At 38.9% G+C, this 16,697-nt stretch overlaps 2 protein-coding genes across 4 annotated transcripts in view; one reads left to right on the top strand and one right to left on the bottom strand.

Annotated features, from left to right (window-relative positions):
- LOC102390493 (CXXC-type zinc finger protein 1) overlaps positions 1-16,697 on the top strand; it is a 65,898-nt gene that overhangs the window by 10,722 nt on the left and 38,479 nt on the right. For 2 of the 3 annotated variants that reach the window (XM_044936818.2, XM_044936817.2), the window contains exon 2: positions 11,480-11,668. The exons of the other annotated variant lie outside the window; for it this stretch is intronic. The gene's annotated coding sequence lies outside the window, so the exon portion shown is untranslated. The remainder of the gene's footprint in view (positions 1-11,479; positions 11,669-16,697) is intronic. 3 annotated transcript variants of the gene reach the window in all.
- Positions 9,601-11,485, bottom strand: LOC102398303 (cyclin-C-like). Its single transcript, XM_044936816.2, has one exon. It carries the CDS (start codon positions 11,285-11,287, stop codon positions 10,715-10,717), a length of 573 nt encoding a protein of 190 aa, XP_044792751.2. The 5' UTR covers positions 11,288-11,485; the 3' UTR covers positions 9,601-10,714.

The raw sequence follows: 16,697 nt of genomic DNA, 5'->3' as shown, positions 1-16,697 counted from the left end.
GGGCTGCAGTGCTCAGTTTGGCTCAGTTTTACTCTTTTCTATTCCTATTCATGGGCTTCCCAGGTGGCTCTACTGGTAAAGAACCTACCTACTAATGCAGCAGACATAAGAGACTCAGGTTCTATGTCTAGGTTGGGAAGATCCCTTGGAGGAGGAAATGGCAACCCACTCCAGTATACTTGCCTGGAGAATCCCATGGACAGAGGAGCCTGGCAGGCTACAGCCCATAGGTCGCAAAGAGTCGGACACAACTGAAGTGACTTAGCATGCAAACTGTGATTATTTCATTACAATTTCAATTTGTCATCACTACAATGGCAGAGTTGAGTAGTTGCCAAAGAAACCATATGGCCTGAAAATTCTAAAGTATTTACTATCTGGCCCATTCCAGAAAAAAATTTCCATCCCTAGCTTCACACAATCATATCAGTTATATCGATCATTATCAATACATATGTTGGAGCTATAAGCAACATGGGTCTCCTTGGCTTTAACTTGCATTGCAACTTGTTACCTAGCCTACGGGTGGATGTTTTCAGGCTTCTGGGAGATATGAGGCTCTCATATCTCTATTTTCTCTTCCTCCCATCCAACCTTCTATCCTGTAACCTCCCACAGGTCTGACTTAGAGATCTCTGCCTTTGCCTTTACCCAAGAAGAGCAAGAAGTGACTGAAACCCAGAAGAGTTATAGTGCAGTTGTTCATTCACCATCTACTTTATTTTCCACAGGATATTTGGAACCTGACAAAAATACATCCCATTAAATTGAAAAGTAAAGGTAGGGTCACAGAAAACACAAAGCAAGCAAAATATTAACATCAGAGAAGACTGGGACGTAGGCATGAAATTCACATCTATGTTTAGCTGTGAATTTGTCTCTGATTTTCTTACAGCTGTAGCAAAAAGGGTCAGTTATGTTGATGAAAATAATCAATAAACAATCTATAACAGGAATAGAAAAGAGTTTTATTTGAGCCAAATTGAGGATGATAGCCTGGAAGGCAATCTCTCTCAGATAGCTTTGAGGAACTGCTCTGGAGCAGCATGGTTTTCAGCCCAGTTTTATATCTTGTCAGAACAAAGAACATCAAACAAGTCAGTTGTGTCTGACTCTACAACCCCGTGGACTCTAGTCCTCCAGGCTCCTCTGTCCATGGAATTTTCTAGGCAAGAATACTGGAGTGGGTTGCCATGTCCTACTCCAGGGGATCTTCCTGACCCAGGGACTGGACCTGCATCTTGTGTCTCCTTCATTGGCAGGCAAGACTCGTGTCTGACTCCCTGTGACCCCACGGACTGCAGCATGGGTCACTCAGTCACTTTCTTCAAAGTTTGTAAAAAATAAACAGATCAGCATGTATACAGCAAGTCTGTATGTTCTTGGCACCTGGGAAAGGAGTCTTATCATTGAAGGAGTACCAGCACTGGCATCTCAGGAAGAGAGGCATTTAGTCTTTATCTTATCTAGATATTCTTTACTTCTGGTCAATGTGCTCTTTTCTTTAATAATTGAAGCAGATGTACAATGTAAGTTTGATAGGCCACAAACAAGCTGTATTAGTTAGCATAAAATTCAAGTTAACTTATGTATAAACCAGAATGACTACTCTATACCTCAGTATGTGAAAGTTTCTTTCATTGGTTGTGTGATTTGTATTGTTTATGAGGGAAAATCGTACCAATTTATCAGAAGCAAATATTTCATGGCACTCAGCAGGAAACTATAAAATGAGAACTCTCCTTCACTTCCTACACTAAAATGAATTCCAGATGGGTTAAAGATTAAAATGTAAAAATAAAACTATGAGCATGCTAGAAGAAAAAAATGAAAGAATCTTTCATTATTTTCTTAGAGTGAAGTCCTTTCTAATCATAACAAAATTATCCGGTCATGAGAGAATATATTGGTACATTGTGTACATAAAATTAACATATGCAGTTCAGTTCAGTCGCTCAGTTGTGTCCAACTCTTTGTGACCCCATGAACCGCAGCACACCAGGGCTCCCTGTCCTTCACCAACTCCTGGAGTTTGCCCAAACTCATGTCCATTGAGTCGGTGATGCCATCCAACCATCTTATCCTCTGTCGTCCCCTTCTCCTCCTGCCCTCAATCTTTCCCAGCATCAGGGTCTTCTCAAATGAGTCAGTTCTTCGCATCAGGTGGCCAAAGTATTGGAGTTTCAGCTTCAACATCAATCCTTCCAATGAAAACCCAAGACTGATCTCCTTTATGATGGACTGGTTGGATCTCCTTGCAGTCCAAGGGACTCTCAAGAGTCTTCTCCAACACCACAGTTCAAAAGCATCAATTCTTCAGCACTCAGCTTTCTTTATAGTCCAACTCTCACATCCATACATGACTACTGGAAAAACCATAGCCTGGACTAGATGGACCTTTGTTGACAAAGTAATGTCTCTGCTTTTAATATGCTGTCTAGGTTGGTCATAACTTTCCTTCCAAGGAGTAAGCATCTTTTAATTTCATGGCTGCAGTCACCATCTGCAGTGATTTTGGAGCCCAAAAGAATAAAGTCTGCCACTGTTTTCCCATCTATTTGCCATGAAGTGATGGGACCAGATGCCATGATCTTTGTTTTCTGAATGTTGAGCTTTAAGTCAACTTTTTCACTCTCCTCTTTCACTTTCATCAAGAACTCTTTAGTTCCTCTTCACTTTCTGCAATAAGGGTGGTGTCATCTGCATATCCGAGGTTACTGATATTTCTCCCGACAATCTTGATTCCAGCTTGTGCTTCTTCCATCCCACCGTTTCTCATGATGTACTCTGCATATAAGTTAAACAAGCAGGGTGACAATATACAGCCTTGATGTACTCCTTTTCCTATTTGGAACCAGTCTGTTGTTCCATGTCCAGTTCTATCTGTTGCTTCCTGACCTGCGTACAGGTTTCCCAAGAGGCAGGTCATGATTAACTTAAAAAGCCATAAAGTCAAATGAGAAATGCAAAGAAAAAATTTCAAGAGATACAATCAATAGCTAGTTTACTCAATACATAAAGAGCTCTTATAGATCAATATAAAAGGCCAGTAATTTAAAAGAAACTAGACAGAGACAATTCATAGATATACAAATCACTTTCAAATACATGAAAATTGTTCATTCTAAATCATAATAGAGAAATGCAAGATAAAGATATGAAATTCTCTTTCATCCATCAGGCTGGAAAAGACCAGAAACATTTGTAATGCAGTTGGCCCTTGAACAACAGGGTTATGGTTTGATCTGCGTAGGTCCTATAAACATATTGGAAGAATTTTTGGAGGTTGGCAACAACTTGAAAAAACTTGCAGATGGAACATGTAGACTAGAAATATTGAAAAAAATTAAGAAAAACATATATCATGAATGTGTAAAATACATGTAGATACTAGTCTGTCCTTACATAAGCATAAGGTGATAATTAATATAAAATTAATAGTGTTAGTTTTCTTCTTGCTGTTGTTGTTCAGTGGCTAAGTCATATCTGATTGTTTGCGACCCCATGGTCTACAGTACACCAGGCTTCCCTGTTTTTCACTGTCTCCTAGAGTTTGCCCAAACTCATGTCCATTGAGTCAATGATGCCATTCAACCATCTCATCCTCTGTCACCCCCTCCTACTCATGCCCTCAACCTTTCGCAGTATCAGGGTCTTTTCCAATGAGTTGGCTCTTTGCATCAGGTGGCCAACGTATTGGAGCTTCAGCTTCAGCAACAGTCCTTCCAATGAATATTCAGGGTTAATTTCCTTTAGGATTGACTGGTTTGATCTTGCTGTTCAAGGGACTTTCAAGAGTCTTCCCCAGCACCACAGTTCAAAAGCATCAACTCTTATGTGCTCAGCCTTCTTTATGGTCCAACTCTTACATCCCTACATGACTACTGGAAAAACAATAGCTTTGACTATGTGGACATTTGTCAGCAAAGTGATATCTCTGCTTTTTAACATGCTGTCCAGGTTTGTCATAGATTTCCTTCCAGGGAACAAGTGTCTTTTAATTTTATGGCTGCAGTCACCATCCACAGTGACTTTGAAGCCCAAGAAAATAAAATCTGTCACTGTTTCCATTTTATAATAGGTGCTCACTAAATGCTTGCTACACCTGAAGTCAGTCTACTAAAGAAGCATTTATTTCTATGCTTGGGTAAAGATTTCACCAGCTTTATCATAGAATCTGTGAGAAATCATGTTTGCCACAATGTTTCAGATGCAAGTAGATAAAGAAAGATGAGTCCTTCTTAGAAGTATTTTGACAAAGATGACTGGGTCAGAAAGATGACCTCGAGAAGGAGATGGCAACCCACTCCAGTATTATTGCCTGTGAAATACCGTGGACAGAGGAGCTTGGCAGGCTACAGTCCACAGGATTGCAAAGAGTCAGACACGACTGAAGCCACTTAGCATGCACACACACACACACACACACACATATATGTGTGTGTGTGTGTGTGTGTGTGTGTGTGTGTGTGTGTGTATATATGGCTTCCCTGATGGCTCAGGTTAAAGCGTCTGCCTCCAATGCGGGAGACCCAGGTTCAATCCCTGGGTCGGGAAGATCCCCTGGAGAAGGAAATGGTAACCCACTCCAGTATTCTTGCCTGGAGAATCCCATTGATGGAGAAGCCTGGTAGGCTACAGTCCACAAGGTCGCAAATACACACACACACACACACTTTATTTTTGGCTGTGTTGGGTCTTTGCTGCTGAGTGGGTTTTTCTCTAGTTGTGTTGAGTGATGGCTACTCTCTAGCTGCGGTGTGCAGGCTTCTCATTGCAGTGGCTTCTCTTCTCGTGGAGCATGGGCTTTAGGGCATGAGGGCTTCAGTAGTTGCAGCACATGGCCTCAGTAGTTGTTGTGAACAGGCTTAGTTGCTCTGCGGCATGTGGGATCTTCCCTGACCAGGGATAGAACCCATGTCTCCTGCATTGGCAGGAGGATTCTTTTACCACTGAGCCACCAGGGAAGTCCAGGATAGATATAGATATAGATATAGATATAGATATAGATATAGATATAAATGTTAACATTTTATTTTGTTTACTGAGGTAAAATATACATAAAATTTACCATTTTAACTATTTTTAAATGTACTTCAGTGGCATTAAGTACATTCACATTGTTCTACAACCATCACCACTATCCATCTCCAGAACTTTTTCATTTAGAACATCTTTAACAACTTTAAAGCATAGGTAACTCTTTGACCCAGCAATTCCAATTCTAGGAATTATCCCACAGATATATTAGCACTATTATGCATTGAAATATAGTCAAAACATGCACAGCAGCATTGTGTGTATTAGAGAAATATTAGAAACAACCTAAATGTCCATCAATGGAGGATGGGTCTAATTAAGGTACATCTGTATAACAGAACATGAACAATTAACCAGAAAATTATAATCCAGGGCCTGTATGTACTCGACAACATGGCCTCAAAATAATAAAGTATAAAAATAAAATTCTAAAACTTCTTTTATGATTTCTTGTAAGCCAGATCACCCAGCAAAGAATTCTCTTAGTCTGTTTCTCTAGAAATGTATTTTGTCTTTGTTAAATTTTAAAACAATTGTAGATTTACTAGAATTTGCAAAAATAGCACGAGAGGTCTTGTGCACTTTCACCCAGTTTCCTGCAATGGTTAAATCTTATGTAACTATAGTATGATATCAAACAGAGGAAATTGACATCAGTATGATGTGTGTATATAGTTCTATGCTATTTTATTACATGTGCAGATTCAATAACCTCTACTACAATCAGGATACAGAAATATCCTCTTGTTGAAATTATCTGCCTCATGTCACCTTTTTCCCAGTTGCACCCACCTCTCTCCCTAGTATCTCTTAACTCCTGACAACCACTAAATTGTTTTCCATTTCTATAATTTTTTTTCATTTTGAGAATGTCTTATAAATGGAATTATATACTCAATGTAATGTCCTTGAGATCCATCCAAGTTGTTGCTGGTTATCAACACTTCCTTTCTTTTGTTGTTAGTCTGGATGCATTACAGTGTGTTAACCCTTAAGTTTTTCAGAAAAAAAGTTTTCAGAAAACTAAGACCATGGCATCCAGTCCCATCATTTCATGGCAAATAGAAGGGGAAAAAGTGGAAGCAGTGACAGATTTTATTTTCTTGGGCTCCCAAATCACTGCAGATGGTGACTGCAGCCATGAAATTAAGACACTTGCTCCTTGAAAGAAAAGCTATGACAAACCTAGACAGTATATTAAAAAGCAGAGACACCACTTTGTCGACAAAGGTCTGTCTAGTCAAGGCTATGGTTTTCCCAGTAGTCATGTATGGATGTGTGAGTTGGACCATAAAGAAGGCTGAGCACTGAAGAACTGATGCTTTCGAACTGTGGTGTTGGAGAAGACTCATAGAGTCCCTTGGACAACAAGGAGATCAAACCAGTCAATCCTAAAGGAAGTTAACCCTGAATATTCATTGGAAGGACTGTTGCTGAAACTGAAGATCTAGTACTTTGGCCACCTGATGGGAAGAGTCAACTCATTGGAAAAGACTCTGATGCTAGGAAAGATTGAAGGCAAAAGCAGAAGTGGGTGGCAGAGGATGAGATGGTTAGATAGCATCACTGATTCAATGGACATGAATCTGAGCAAACTCAGGGAGATAGTGAGGACAGAAGAGCCTGGTGTGCTGCAGTCCATGGGTTAGCAAAGAGTCAGACACGACCTAGTAACTGGACAACAACAACAACACTCATTCACCTATTGAGGGACATTTAGGTTGTTTCCTATTTTTGGCTATAACCAATAAGGCTGCTGTGAGCAATTGCATACAGGTTTTTGTGTAGATTTAAGTTTTCATGACTCTAGGATAAATGTCCAGGGATACAATTGTTGGATTGCATGGTAGTATATGTTCAACTTATTTAAGAAACTGCCAAACTGTGTTTCCAGAGTGGCTGTATCATTTTATAGTCCCACCAGCAATATATGAATGACCCAGTTTATCTGCACCCTCTCTAGCATTTGGTGTTGAAAGTGAAAATGTTAGCTGCTCAGTCGTGTCTGACTCTTTGCGACCCCATGGACTGTAGCCCGCCAAGCCCGTCAGGCTCCTCCATCCATGGGATTTTCCAAGCAAGAATACTGGAGTGGGTTGCCATTTCCTTCTCCAGGGGATCTTCCCAGCCCAGGCATCAAACCCAGGCCTCCCATATTGCAGGCAGACTCTTTACCATCTGAGCTACCAGGGAAGCCAGCATTTGGTGTCGTCACTATTTTAAAAAAATTTTAGCCATTCTAATCGGTGTGTGTTAATATCTCATTGTGGCTTTAGTTTGCATTTCCCTGACAGCTGAAGATGTGGAACATTTTGTCCTATGCTTGTTTCTCATTCGTATATCCTCTCTGGTGAAATGTCTTTTCACATCCTTTGCTCATTTCCTACTTGGATATTTTTTAAAACTTCAGTTTTCAGAGTTATTTAGACATTCTTGATACAAATCCTTTGTAATTTATATGGTTTGCAAATATTTTCTCCGTCTCTCTTTTTGTCCTCTTAATGGAGTCTTCTACAGAGCAAAAGTTTTTTAATTTTTGAAGTCCAAGTTATTGATTATTTTTCTTTTTGGATTGTGCTTTTGGTGTTACGTCTTCACAAGCCTAGCTCCCAAAGAATTTTTCTTGTGTTTTATTCTAAAAGTTGTGTAGTGTTATGTTTTACACTTAAGTTTGCAATGTTTTTAGAAACAGCCTTTTTGAGATATAATTCACACGCCATAAAATCCATACATTTGAAGTGTACAATTCAGTGGTTTTTAGTATATTCACAGAGTTGTGCAACATCACTACAATCTGATTTTAAAACATTTTCAACACCCCAAATTGAACTCTTGTGCCCAGTCTTCAGTCCACTCCAGCCCTAAGCAAGCACAAATTTATTTCCTGTTTCTATAGAGATGCATATTCTAGACAGTTCATATAAATGGAAACATGTGATATGTGACCTTTTGTATCTAGTTTCTTTTACTTATCATGTTTCCAAGGTTCATTCATCCATGTTTTAACATTTATTTGTATTTTATTCCTTTTTATGGCTATTCCATTGTGTGTATGTACCATGCTTTTCCCCTACTTTGCCAGTAGAGTAAAATGTAAAGTCATTATCTCCATTTGTTTCTTTATACTCCTCCTTTTACAATATTAAGTGTTTCCTCTATACATATTGAAAACCACATCAAACAATGTTATAATTTTTGCTTCAAACATGATTTAGAAAACTCAAGAGATGTCAAATCTATTTTATTTATCCTGTTTTTACTCCTTCAGTTGTTTTGACTTCCATTCCTGTGCTCCAAGATTTCTTTTTTTTTAATCATTACTTTTGTGTTACAAGGATTTCCTTTAGCCATATTTTCAAAATAGGCCTGCTGGTGACAAATTTTCTTAGATTTTTTTCATCTGAGAATGTCTCAATTTCCCTTTTATTCCTAAAGGATACTTTTGCTGGTTAAAGACTTGTTGGTTGACATTTCTTTTACTTCATCACTTTAAAAATGCTATGCCAATTCCTTCTGGTCCCCATGTTTTCTGATGAGATTCACTGTCATCCAAATTGTTTCCCCATGTATATAAAGTATTGTTTCTCTCTCTTTGCTTTCAATAATTTTTGTGTTTAGTTTTTCAGAACTTCCCTCTTTCACCTCTCCTTCCAGGACTTTGATGACACAAATGTTGGAGTTCTATTAGTTCCTGAGGCTCCACTCATTGTTTCTAATCTATTTTCCCCTATTTTCAGATTGGGTATTTTCTATTGTTGTATTTTTGGGTTCACTGATCCTTTCTTCTGTCCTCTCTATTCTGTTTTTTACCCCATCCATTGTTTTTTCTTTTTTAAGCTGGATAATTTACTTTTATTCTTGCAGTTTTATACTAGGAAGTTAACATTTAATTTAATAATCCATTTTCACAGTTGATTTATGAAAAATTTTAATCCTTAAATTGTACATCAATATTCTATGACTCAAAATTTTATTTATCACTCTCCTTCAAGTACGAAGAAAACAATCATGTAATTTAATAACTTCTACTGCAGATGGTGACTGCAGCCACAAAATTAAAAGATGCTTACTCCTTGGAAGGAAAGTTATGACCAACCTAGATAGCATATTCAAAAGCAGAGACATTACTTTGCCAACTAAGGTCCGTCTAGTCAAGGCTATGGTTTTTCCAGTGGTCACGTATGGATGTGAGAGTTGGACTATGAAGAAAGCTGAGCGCCGAAGAATTGATGTTTTTGAACTGTGGTGTTGGAGAAGACTCTTGAGAGTCCCTTGGACTGCAAAGAGATCCAACCAGTCCATTCTGAAGGAGATCAGCCCTGGGATTTCTTTGGAAGGAATGATGCTAAAGCTGAAACTCCAGTACTTTGGCCACCTCATGCGAAGAGTTGACTCATTGGAAAAGACTCTGATGCTGGGAGGGATTGGGGGCAGGAGGAGAAGGGGATGACAGAGGATGAGATGGCTGGATGGCATCACTGACTTGATGGACGTGAGTTTGAGTGAACTCCGGGAGTTGGTGATGGACAGGGAGGCCTGGCATACTGCAATTCACGGGGTTGCAAAGAGTTGGACACGACTGAGCGACTGAACTGACTGACTGACTGACAGACAGCAAGGTCCCACTGATGTAACATTTAGACTGACGTCCTACACTCAGATGAGAATTAAAAACAGCCAGTACCTAACTGGCCTGAAACCTGATTGTGTTCCTAGCTCAGGATTCCTGTAGTAAATCTGTCCCCGACTCAGGAATCGAACTGGTGTCTCCTGCATTGCAGGCAGATTCTTTACCAACTGAACTATCAGGGAAGCCCTATAAGTCCACACTAAGACACAAAAATAAACTAGGGTTTGTATATCACATAAAAAACTCCATAGTAAAAATAACATTAAAATGCTATCAAATTTCAACCATATTACAGTTTTTCTCCAATTAGCTTTCAAAATGCCTGGTTAACTGAATTAAAAGAAATTTTTAAAAATGTTTGCCCAGCATTTCAAAATGGTTATGGAGTATAACTTTTAAAATGTCAAAGTACGCTGTACATATTGCACTTTTCTGCTAGGCTGGGCTAGTATCCTCCATGGAAAGACACCAAAACTAGTGAATAAAATACACTTTAAAATCATACGTAATTGATTAATTTTCCTGAAATTATCATCATCACCACCAAAACCTTCCAGGACTTTGTAAGATTTGATTCCTTAAATACAGTTTTAAAGTTTAACTTAAGGAGAGGGAAAAAAATCCTCATATATTTGACTTATTTCCTTTTTTGGTCATTCATTGACCAAAGAAAATTTTAAACAAATTATGCTTCATATTTTCCAGCTTAACAAAAAGCTATGATCTCTATTATCCAAATTAAGAAAGATTTTACTAATCAGAAGCTATTAATTTTCAAAAGTCTATGTATATCTCTCTGTAGGTCCCCTTAGAACCTTTCCAAACTTTCATAAACAATAGATTTTAATCAATTATGTACTAGAATCAAATTAGGTAAGAAAAACATTTTGCAAAAATAAAATAACTTCCCAACATGCTTGACAGAAACAAGCTATTCATTTGTGTTCCATTGAAGACATTACTGAAATCTGTCCAGTGGTTTATTTCCAACTGGTCCACTATGAAATTCTTCAGAATGTTTTAAGATTGGCTGTAGCTAGAGTTCTAACTTCCATTTGGACCCTGTTCTCCTTCACTGTTTGGGGGAGGTTTTGGTTTCAGTATCTTACTAAGAATAGTTGCCATCTCTTTTGTCTCATCAAAATTTTTCCACTGCTCATACAGTTTTAAAATAACCCTGATTATTTCCAAGATCTTCTCCATATCCACAGAAAGCTTAGCAAACCACTGTCTGGCATCTTTCTGCTGTAGAACACAGGCTACATGCAGGCAAGCTAAAGCTATCACGAAAGGAGGATACAGTAGGCAAAGATCCCTTCTGTAGGTATTGTTCACTATCCTCCATGCAAGGCGAAGCAAAATGTCTTCTTGGCCCATGTTCTGCACATACTGGAGCAAAGGTCTATAAGGATGATACACTATCAAACAACAATCCATTAATTCTAAAAGACAGAATTTACATTCTAATATATGGTTCATCCTATAGGGAAATTCCTTTGGAAAGGCATATGAAAATCTAGTTTTCAAAACAGAAGTAGCAGCAGAAATCAATCTTGTATTTGAGCCTACTCCAAATTCCTCTACTTTGGATGCCAAAAGCACATAGGTAGGAGCCATTAATACAGGATCTATACTTTTCAGAGAATACCTTACATAGAATCTCTTGAAATAGACCGTAGAAGTGGCAATAATTTGTCTTAATTTAAGATGTTCACCTAATGCTTGGATAACATTTGTAAAAAATATCTGTAATTTTTAATACTCTTTTACTGAGAGAAACTTTAAATCCTTTTGATGTTCCTTCAACAGATCTTGTTTATCAAAAATCCATTGCAAATAGTGTGAGCTCTGCCAAAATTTCCCTGCCATGGGACACAGCTTGCCCTGATAAAAAAGCACCAGCCAGCTGAGCAGCCCACGGAGTGACCATAGGCCCAGCCCACCCGGTTACCGTGCTCCTTGATCTGATGGGCTCGGCTCTGCTCCTCAGCAGCAACGGTGAGAGCCCCTTGAGTTTTTCTTTTTTTTTAATTCAGTTATTGTATTTTTCTTTTTTGGTCATAGTTTTATTGAGATACAATTTACACATTTAATGTGGATAAATACCCAGAAGAGATTCAATTTCTCCACAATCTGTATTTTTCAATTATAAAATTTGTTTGGTTTTTATCTATATCTTTTGTTTCTTTGCTTATGCTTAGATTCTCTATTTTTTTCACTTGTTTCAAGTGTGTTCATAATTGAAGCATTTTTATGGTGGATGCTTTAAAATTCTTGTCAGTTTTAACATCTGTATCATCTTGATGGTGGCATCTGTTGATTATTTTTCTTCATTCAACTTAAGATTTTCCTCATTCCTAGTATTCCTAGTGATTTTCTATTGCATCCTTCACTTTTTGGTATTATGGTAAGAGACACTATGCAGATATCAAAAAGGCAGTATTACTTCATTACAACCAGGTTGTGGTCAAAGTCCCAGTTACCCCATAGCCTCTGTTGATACTCTGGATGGGGGTACCTCATTACTGCTGGGTAGAGATAGGAGAACTAAGCCTCTGCAGAGACTGTCCTGGCTAGGAAGGGGTCAGGGTCTCATTGTTGCTTCCCATGTGGCCTCCACTGACACCCGTGGGTAGGATCTTTGTTACTGCTGGGTGTGGAAGTCCAGGTTCCTTGCAGAGTGTCTAGGTGTCTGCTGGCATTATAAGGAGATGCAGTCTCATTACTTCAGGGCAGGCATGAAAATCCTGGCTTCCCATACAACTTTCCCTGAAACTACAGTGGCATGAATAGGCAGAGATAATATTTTGCCTTTGTTTTGAAGCACAAAACTTGATATAGTTATTGATTGACAGTGTTTTTCTTTCAGCACTTTTAATATTATTCGATTGCCTTCTGCCCTGCATTGTTTCTGATGACATTAGCTTTAATTTCATTGTGGTTCATTTTTTCTGTGATATTGTTTTTTTCTTGACAGTTTCCTGGTTTTTCTCTTGCAGCAATTTAACTATGGTGTATTTAAAAGGTGTGGGTCTGTTTGGATTTTCCCTTCTTAGAGTTTGTTGAGCTTGTTGGATGAGTAGGTTAATGTTTTTCATCAAATTTAGAAAGTTAGTGGACATAATTTTCCAAATATTTTTTCTTCCTTATTCATTCTCTTCTCTTTCTGAGACTCCTGATGTACGTATATTGGTACATTTGATGTTGTCCTATAGGTCTCTGGTGCTGTCTTCATCTTTCTTCATTTTTCTTTGGTCTATCTTCAAATTCACTGACTCATTTTTCTACCAGGTCAAGTCTGCTGTTGAGATCCTACAGTGAAATTTTTATTTCAGTTGTTGTACCTTTTAGCTCCAAAATTTTCATTTGGTACTTTAAAAAATAATTATCTTTCCTCATGGATATTCTTTATTTGATAAATTGTTGCCATCATCAGATCAGATCAGATCAGTCGCTCAGTCGTATCCGACTCTTTGCGACCCCATGAATTGCAGCATGCCAGGCCTCCCTGTCCATCACAAACTCCTGGAGTTCACCCAGACTCACGTCCATCAGGTCAGTGATGCCATCCAGCCATCTCATCCTCTGTCATCCCCTTCTCCTCCTGCCCCCAATCCCTCCCAGCATCATTGTCTTTTCCAATGAGTCAACTCTTCGCATGAGGTGGCCAAAGTACTGGAGTTCCAGCTTTAGCATCATTCCTTCCAAAGAAATCCCAGGGCTGATCTCCTTCAGAATGGACTGGTTGGATCTCCTTGCAATCCAAGGGACTCTCAAGAGTCTTCTCCAACACCACAGTTCAAAAGCATCAATTCTTCAGTGCTCAGCCTTCTTCACAGTCCAACTCTCACATCCATACATGACCACAGGAAAAACTATAGCCTTGATTAGACAGACCTTTGTTGGCAAAGTAATGTCTCTGCTTTTGAATATGCTATCTAGGTTGGTCATAACTTTCCTTCCAAGGAGTAAGCGTCTTTTAATTTCATGGCTGCAGTCACCATCTGTAGTGATTTTGGAGCCCAGAAAAATAAAGTCTGACACTGTTTCCACTGTTTCCCCATCTATTTCCCATGAAGTGGTGGGACCGGATGCCATGATCTTCGTTTTCTGAATGTTGAGCTTTAAGCCAACTTTTTCACTCTCCACTTTCACTTTCATCAAGAGGCTTTTGAGGTCCTCTTCACTTTCTGCCATAAGGGTGGTGTCATCTGCATATCTGAGGTTATTGCTATTTCTCCCTGCAATCTTGATTCCAGCTTGTGCTTCTTCCAGTCCAGTGTTTCTCATGATGTACTCTGCATATAAGTTAAATAAGCAGGGTGACAATATACAGCCTGGACGTACTCCTTTTCCTATTTGGAACCAGTACTGTTGTTCCATGTCCAGTTCTAACTGTTGCTTCCTGATCTGAATATAGGTTTCTCAAGAGGCAGGTCAGGTGGTCTGGTATTCCCATCTCTTTCAGAATTTTCCACAGTTTATTCTGATCCACACAGTCAAAGGCTTTGGCATAGTCAATAAAGCAGAAATAGATGTTTTTCTGGAGCTCTCTTGCTTTTTCGATGATCCAGCAGATGTTGGCAATTTGATCTCTGGTTCCTCTGCCTTTTCTAAAACCAGCTTGAACATCTGGAAGTTCATGGTTCACGTATTGCTGACGCCTGGCTTGGAGAATTTTGAGCATTACTTTACTAGCGTGTGAGATGAGTGCAATTGTGCGGTAGTTTGAGCATTCTTTGGCACTGCCTTTCTTTGGGATTGGAATGAAAACTGACCTTTTCCAGTCCTGTGGCCACTGCTGAGTTTTCCAAATCTGCTGGCATATTGAGTGCAGCACTCTCACAGCATCATCTTTTAGGATTTGAAATAGCTCAACTGGAATTCCATCACCTCCACTAGCTTTGTTCGTAGTGATGCTTTGGACCCCTTCATAAACAGCTTCTATTGAATAATTTTTTCCTGTATATAAGTCATACTTCTCTGTTTTCTTGCATGTCTCATAATTTTTATTGTTTTTTGCAGGAGGTGTGAAAACAGGATATATTTTTTTAATTATTTTTTAAATTTTATTTTATTTTTAAACTTTACAATATTGTATTAGCTCCGCCAAACCTCGAAATGAATCGGCCACAGGTACACCCGTGCCCCCCATCCTGAGCCCCTCTCCCTCCCCCCTCCCCACACCCTCCCCCTGGGTCATCCCAGTGCACCAGCCCCAAGCATCCAGTATCGTGCATCGAACCTGGACTGGCAACTCATTTCATACATGATATTATACATGTTTCAATGCCATTCTCCCATATCTCCCCACCCTCTCCCTCTCCCACAGAGTCCATAAGACTGATCTATACACCAGTGTCTCTTTTGCTGTCTTGTACACAGGGTTATTGTTACCATCTTTCTAAATTCCATATATATGCATTAGTATACTGTATTGGTGTTTTTCTTTCTGGCTTACTTCACTCTGTATAATAGGCTCCAGTTTCATCCACCTCATTAGAACTGATTCAAATGTATTCTTTTTAATGGCTGAGTAATACTCCATTGTGTATATGTACCACAGCTTTCTTATCCATTCATCTGCTGATGGACATCTAGGTTGCTTCCATGTCCTGGCTATTATAAACAGTGCTGCGATGAACATTGGGGTACACGTGTCTCTTTCCCTTCTGGTTTCCTCAGTGTGTATGCCCGGCAGTGGGATTGCTGGATAATAAGGCAGTGATAACATATTCTAACAACTCTGTATTCTGATCCTCCCATCCTCTACAGAATGGTTTTGTTTGTGACTTGCTCAGAGTAATTCTGAAGAGTGTTTTCCTCAGTGTCTAGATGCTTTTATTTCTGTTCAGTGTTTATAAACATTGTTTTCATGTACTTAAGTCTGACCTTGTTAGGATAGCCCCTGGGTCAGCACAGATTATTTGTCAGTCAATGATTGGTCAAAGATTATACTTAGACACCTTGAGGCACTAAGGCAGCAGCTACCTTTTGCTGATGGATCTGTTATGTAGCTTGGGAGAACACATTAAAAGTGCATCTATTTTCCAAGTATCTCCTGGCTTTTACTCTCTACAGTTAAAGTGTTTTATGTTCAACTTGCTAGAGCTAGCTCCAGTTTCTCCTGAAGATGCATGCCTATTTGCTTGTGTGTACAGTACTTCTAGATCACTTGATAATTAAGGTTTTTATCAGGGGGTAATGTGTCTGTGTCATTCCCTGGATCTCTCTGTTAAATTTATGACAGACATGCTGGTTTATTGCTTGCCCCAATCAGTATTGAGCTAGCTATGATGTTGACCCTTCCTGATTGTAAATCACTGAGATCACTGATGTTTTTTTATATTGCCCCTGGGCCTGGAATTTTCCTCACTCTCCTCCTGCAGCTTAGCTGCTTGTTCTTGGGGACTCTTTGTTCCTAGTGATACTTCTGTGTCTGGGAGCTAGAAGGGGCAGGAACAGTTCCAGGTTAAAACACTACAGACTCTCATCATTCTTACTGAGATTCAAGTAGATTTTCTTGAATAAGCATTTTTCAATTTGTTGTATAATTTTAGTCAATGTCCAGAGTCTTTAACTTGTTGTCTTTTGACAATTTTTTCCCACTTTTGTAATTGCTTTTTGGGGAGAGGATTTGCCAAGCTTGTCATTTAGCCATTCTAGAAGTCTCTCCCTTCCTGAAACTGGATTTTTTTTATTGCATCATTTAAAAAGTATTAGTATGCTTAATGAAAATTTGTGCCAGTATAAATTAAGTTTTGATAGAAATAACTTATGCATGCTGGGACATAGACTCTTGATCAGTTCCAAAAAACGCTTAATACCACGCAGTGTCTGTATTTTTATATGTGATGATTATGACACATAAGAATGAAGAGATATTGCATTATTCCTGACAATGGGTGATAATAGTTTGAGGTATCAATAAATGAGTAACATTATTTTTCTCCTTATATCATGGCTTTATTTCAGGAACTAGTCTTTTATTCACGTGTTACTTCTGTTTGACACTCTTTTCTCACTT

The sequence above is a fragment of the Bubalus bubalis genome, chromosome X, assembly GCF_019923935.1.
Source record: "Bubalus bubalis isolate 160015118507 breed Murrah chromosome X, NDDB_SH_1, whole genome shotgun sequence".
In the NCBI taxonomy this organism is placed as follows: domain Eukaryota; kingdom Metazoa; phylum Chordata; class Mammalia; order Artiodactyla; family Bovidae; genus Bubalus; species Bubalus bubalis.
The sequence above is the reverse complement of the archived record's forward strand: the minus strand, read 5'-3'. Positions and strand labels throughout refer to the sequence as shown.

Bases quoted from the DNA above. Each gene is read 5' to 3' on its own strand.
- LOC102398303 (XM_044936816.2), bottom strand. From the start codon at position 11,287: ATGGCTCCTACCTATGTGCTTTTGGCATCCAAAGTAGAGGAATTTGGA.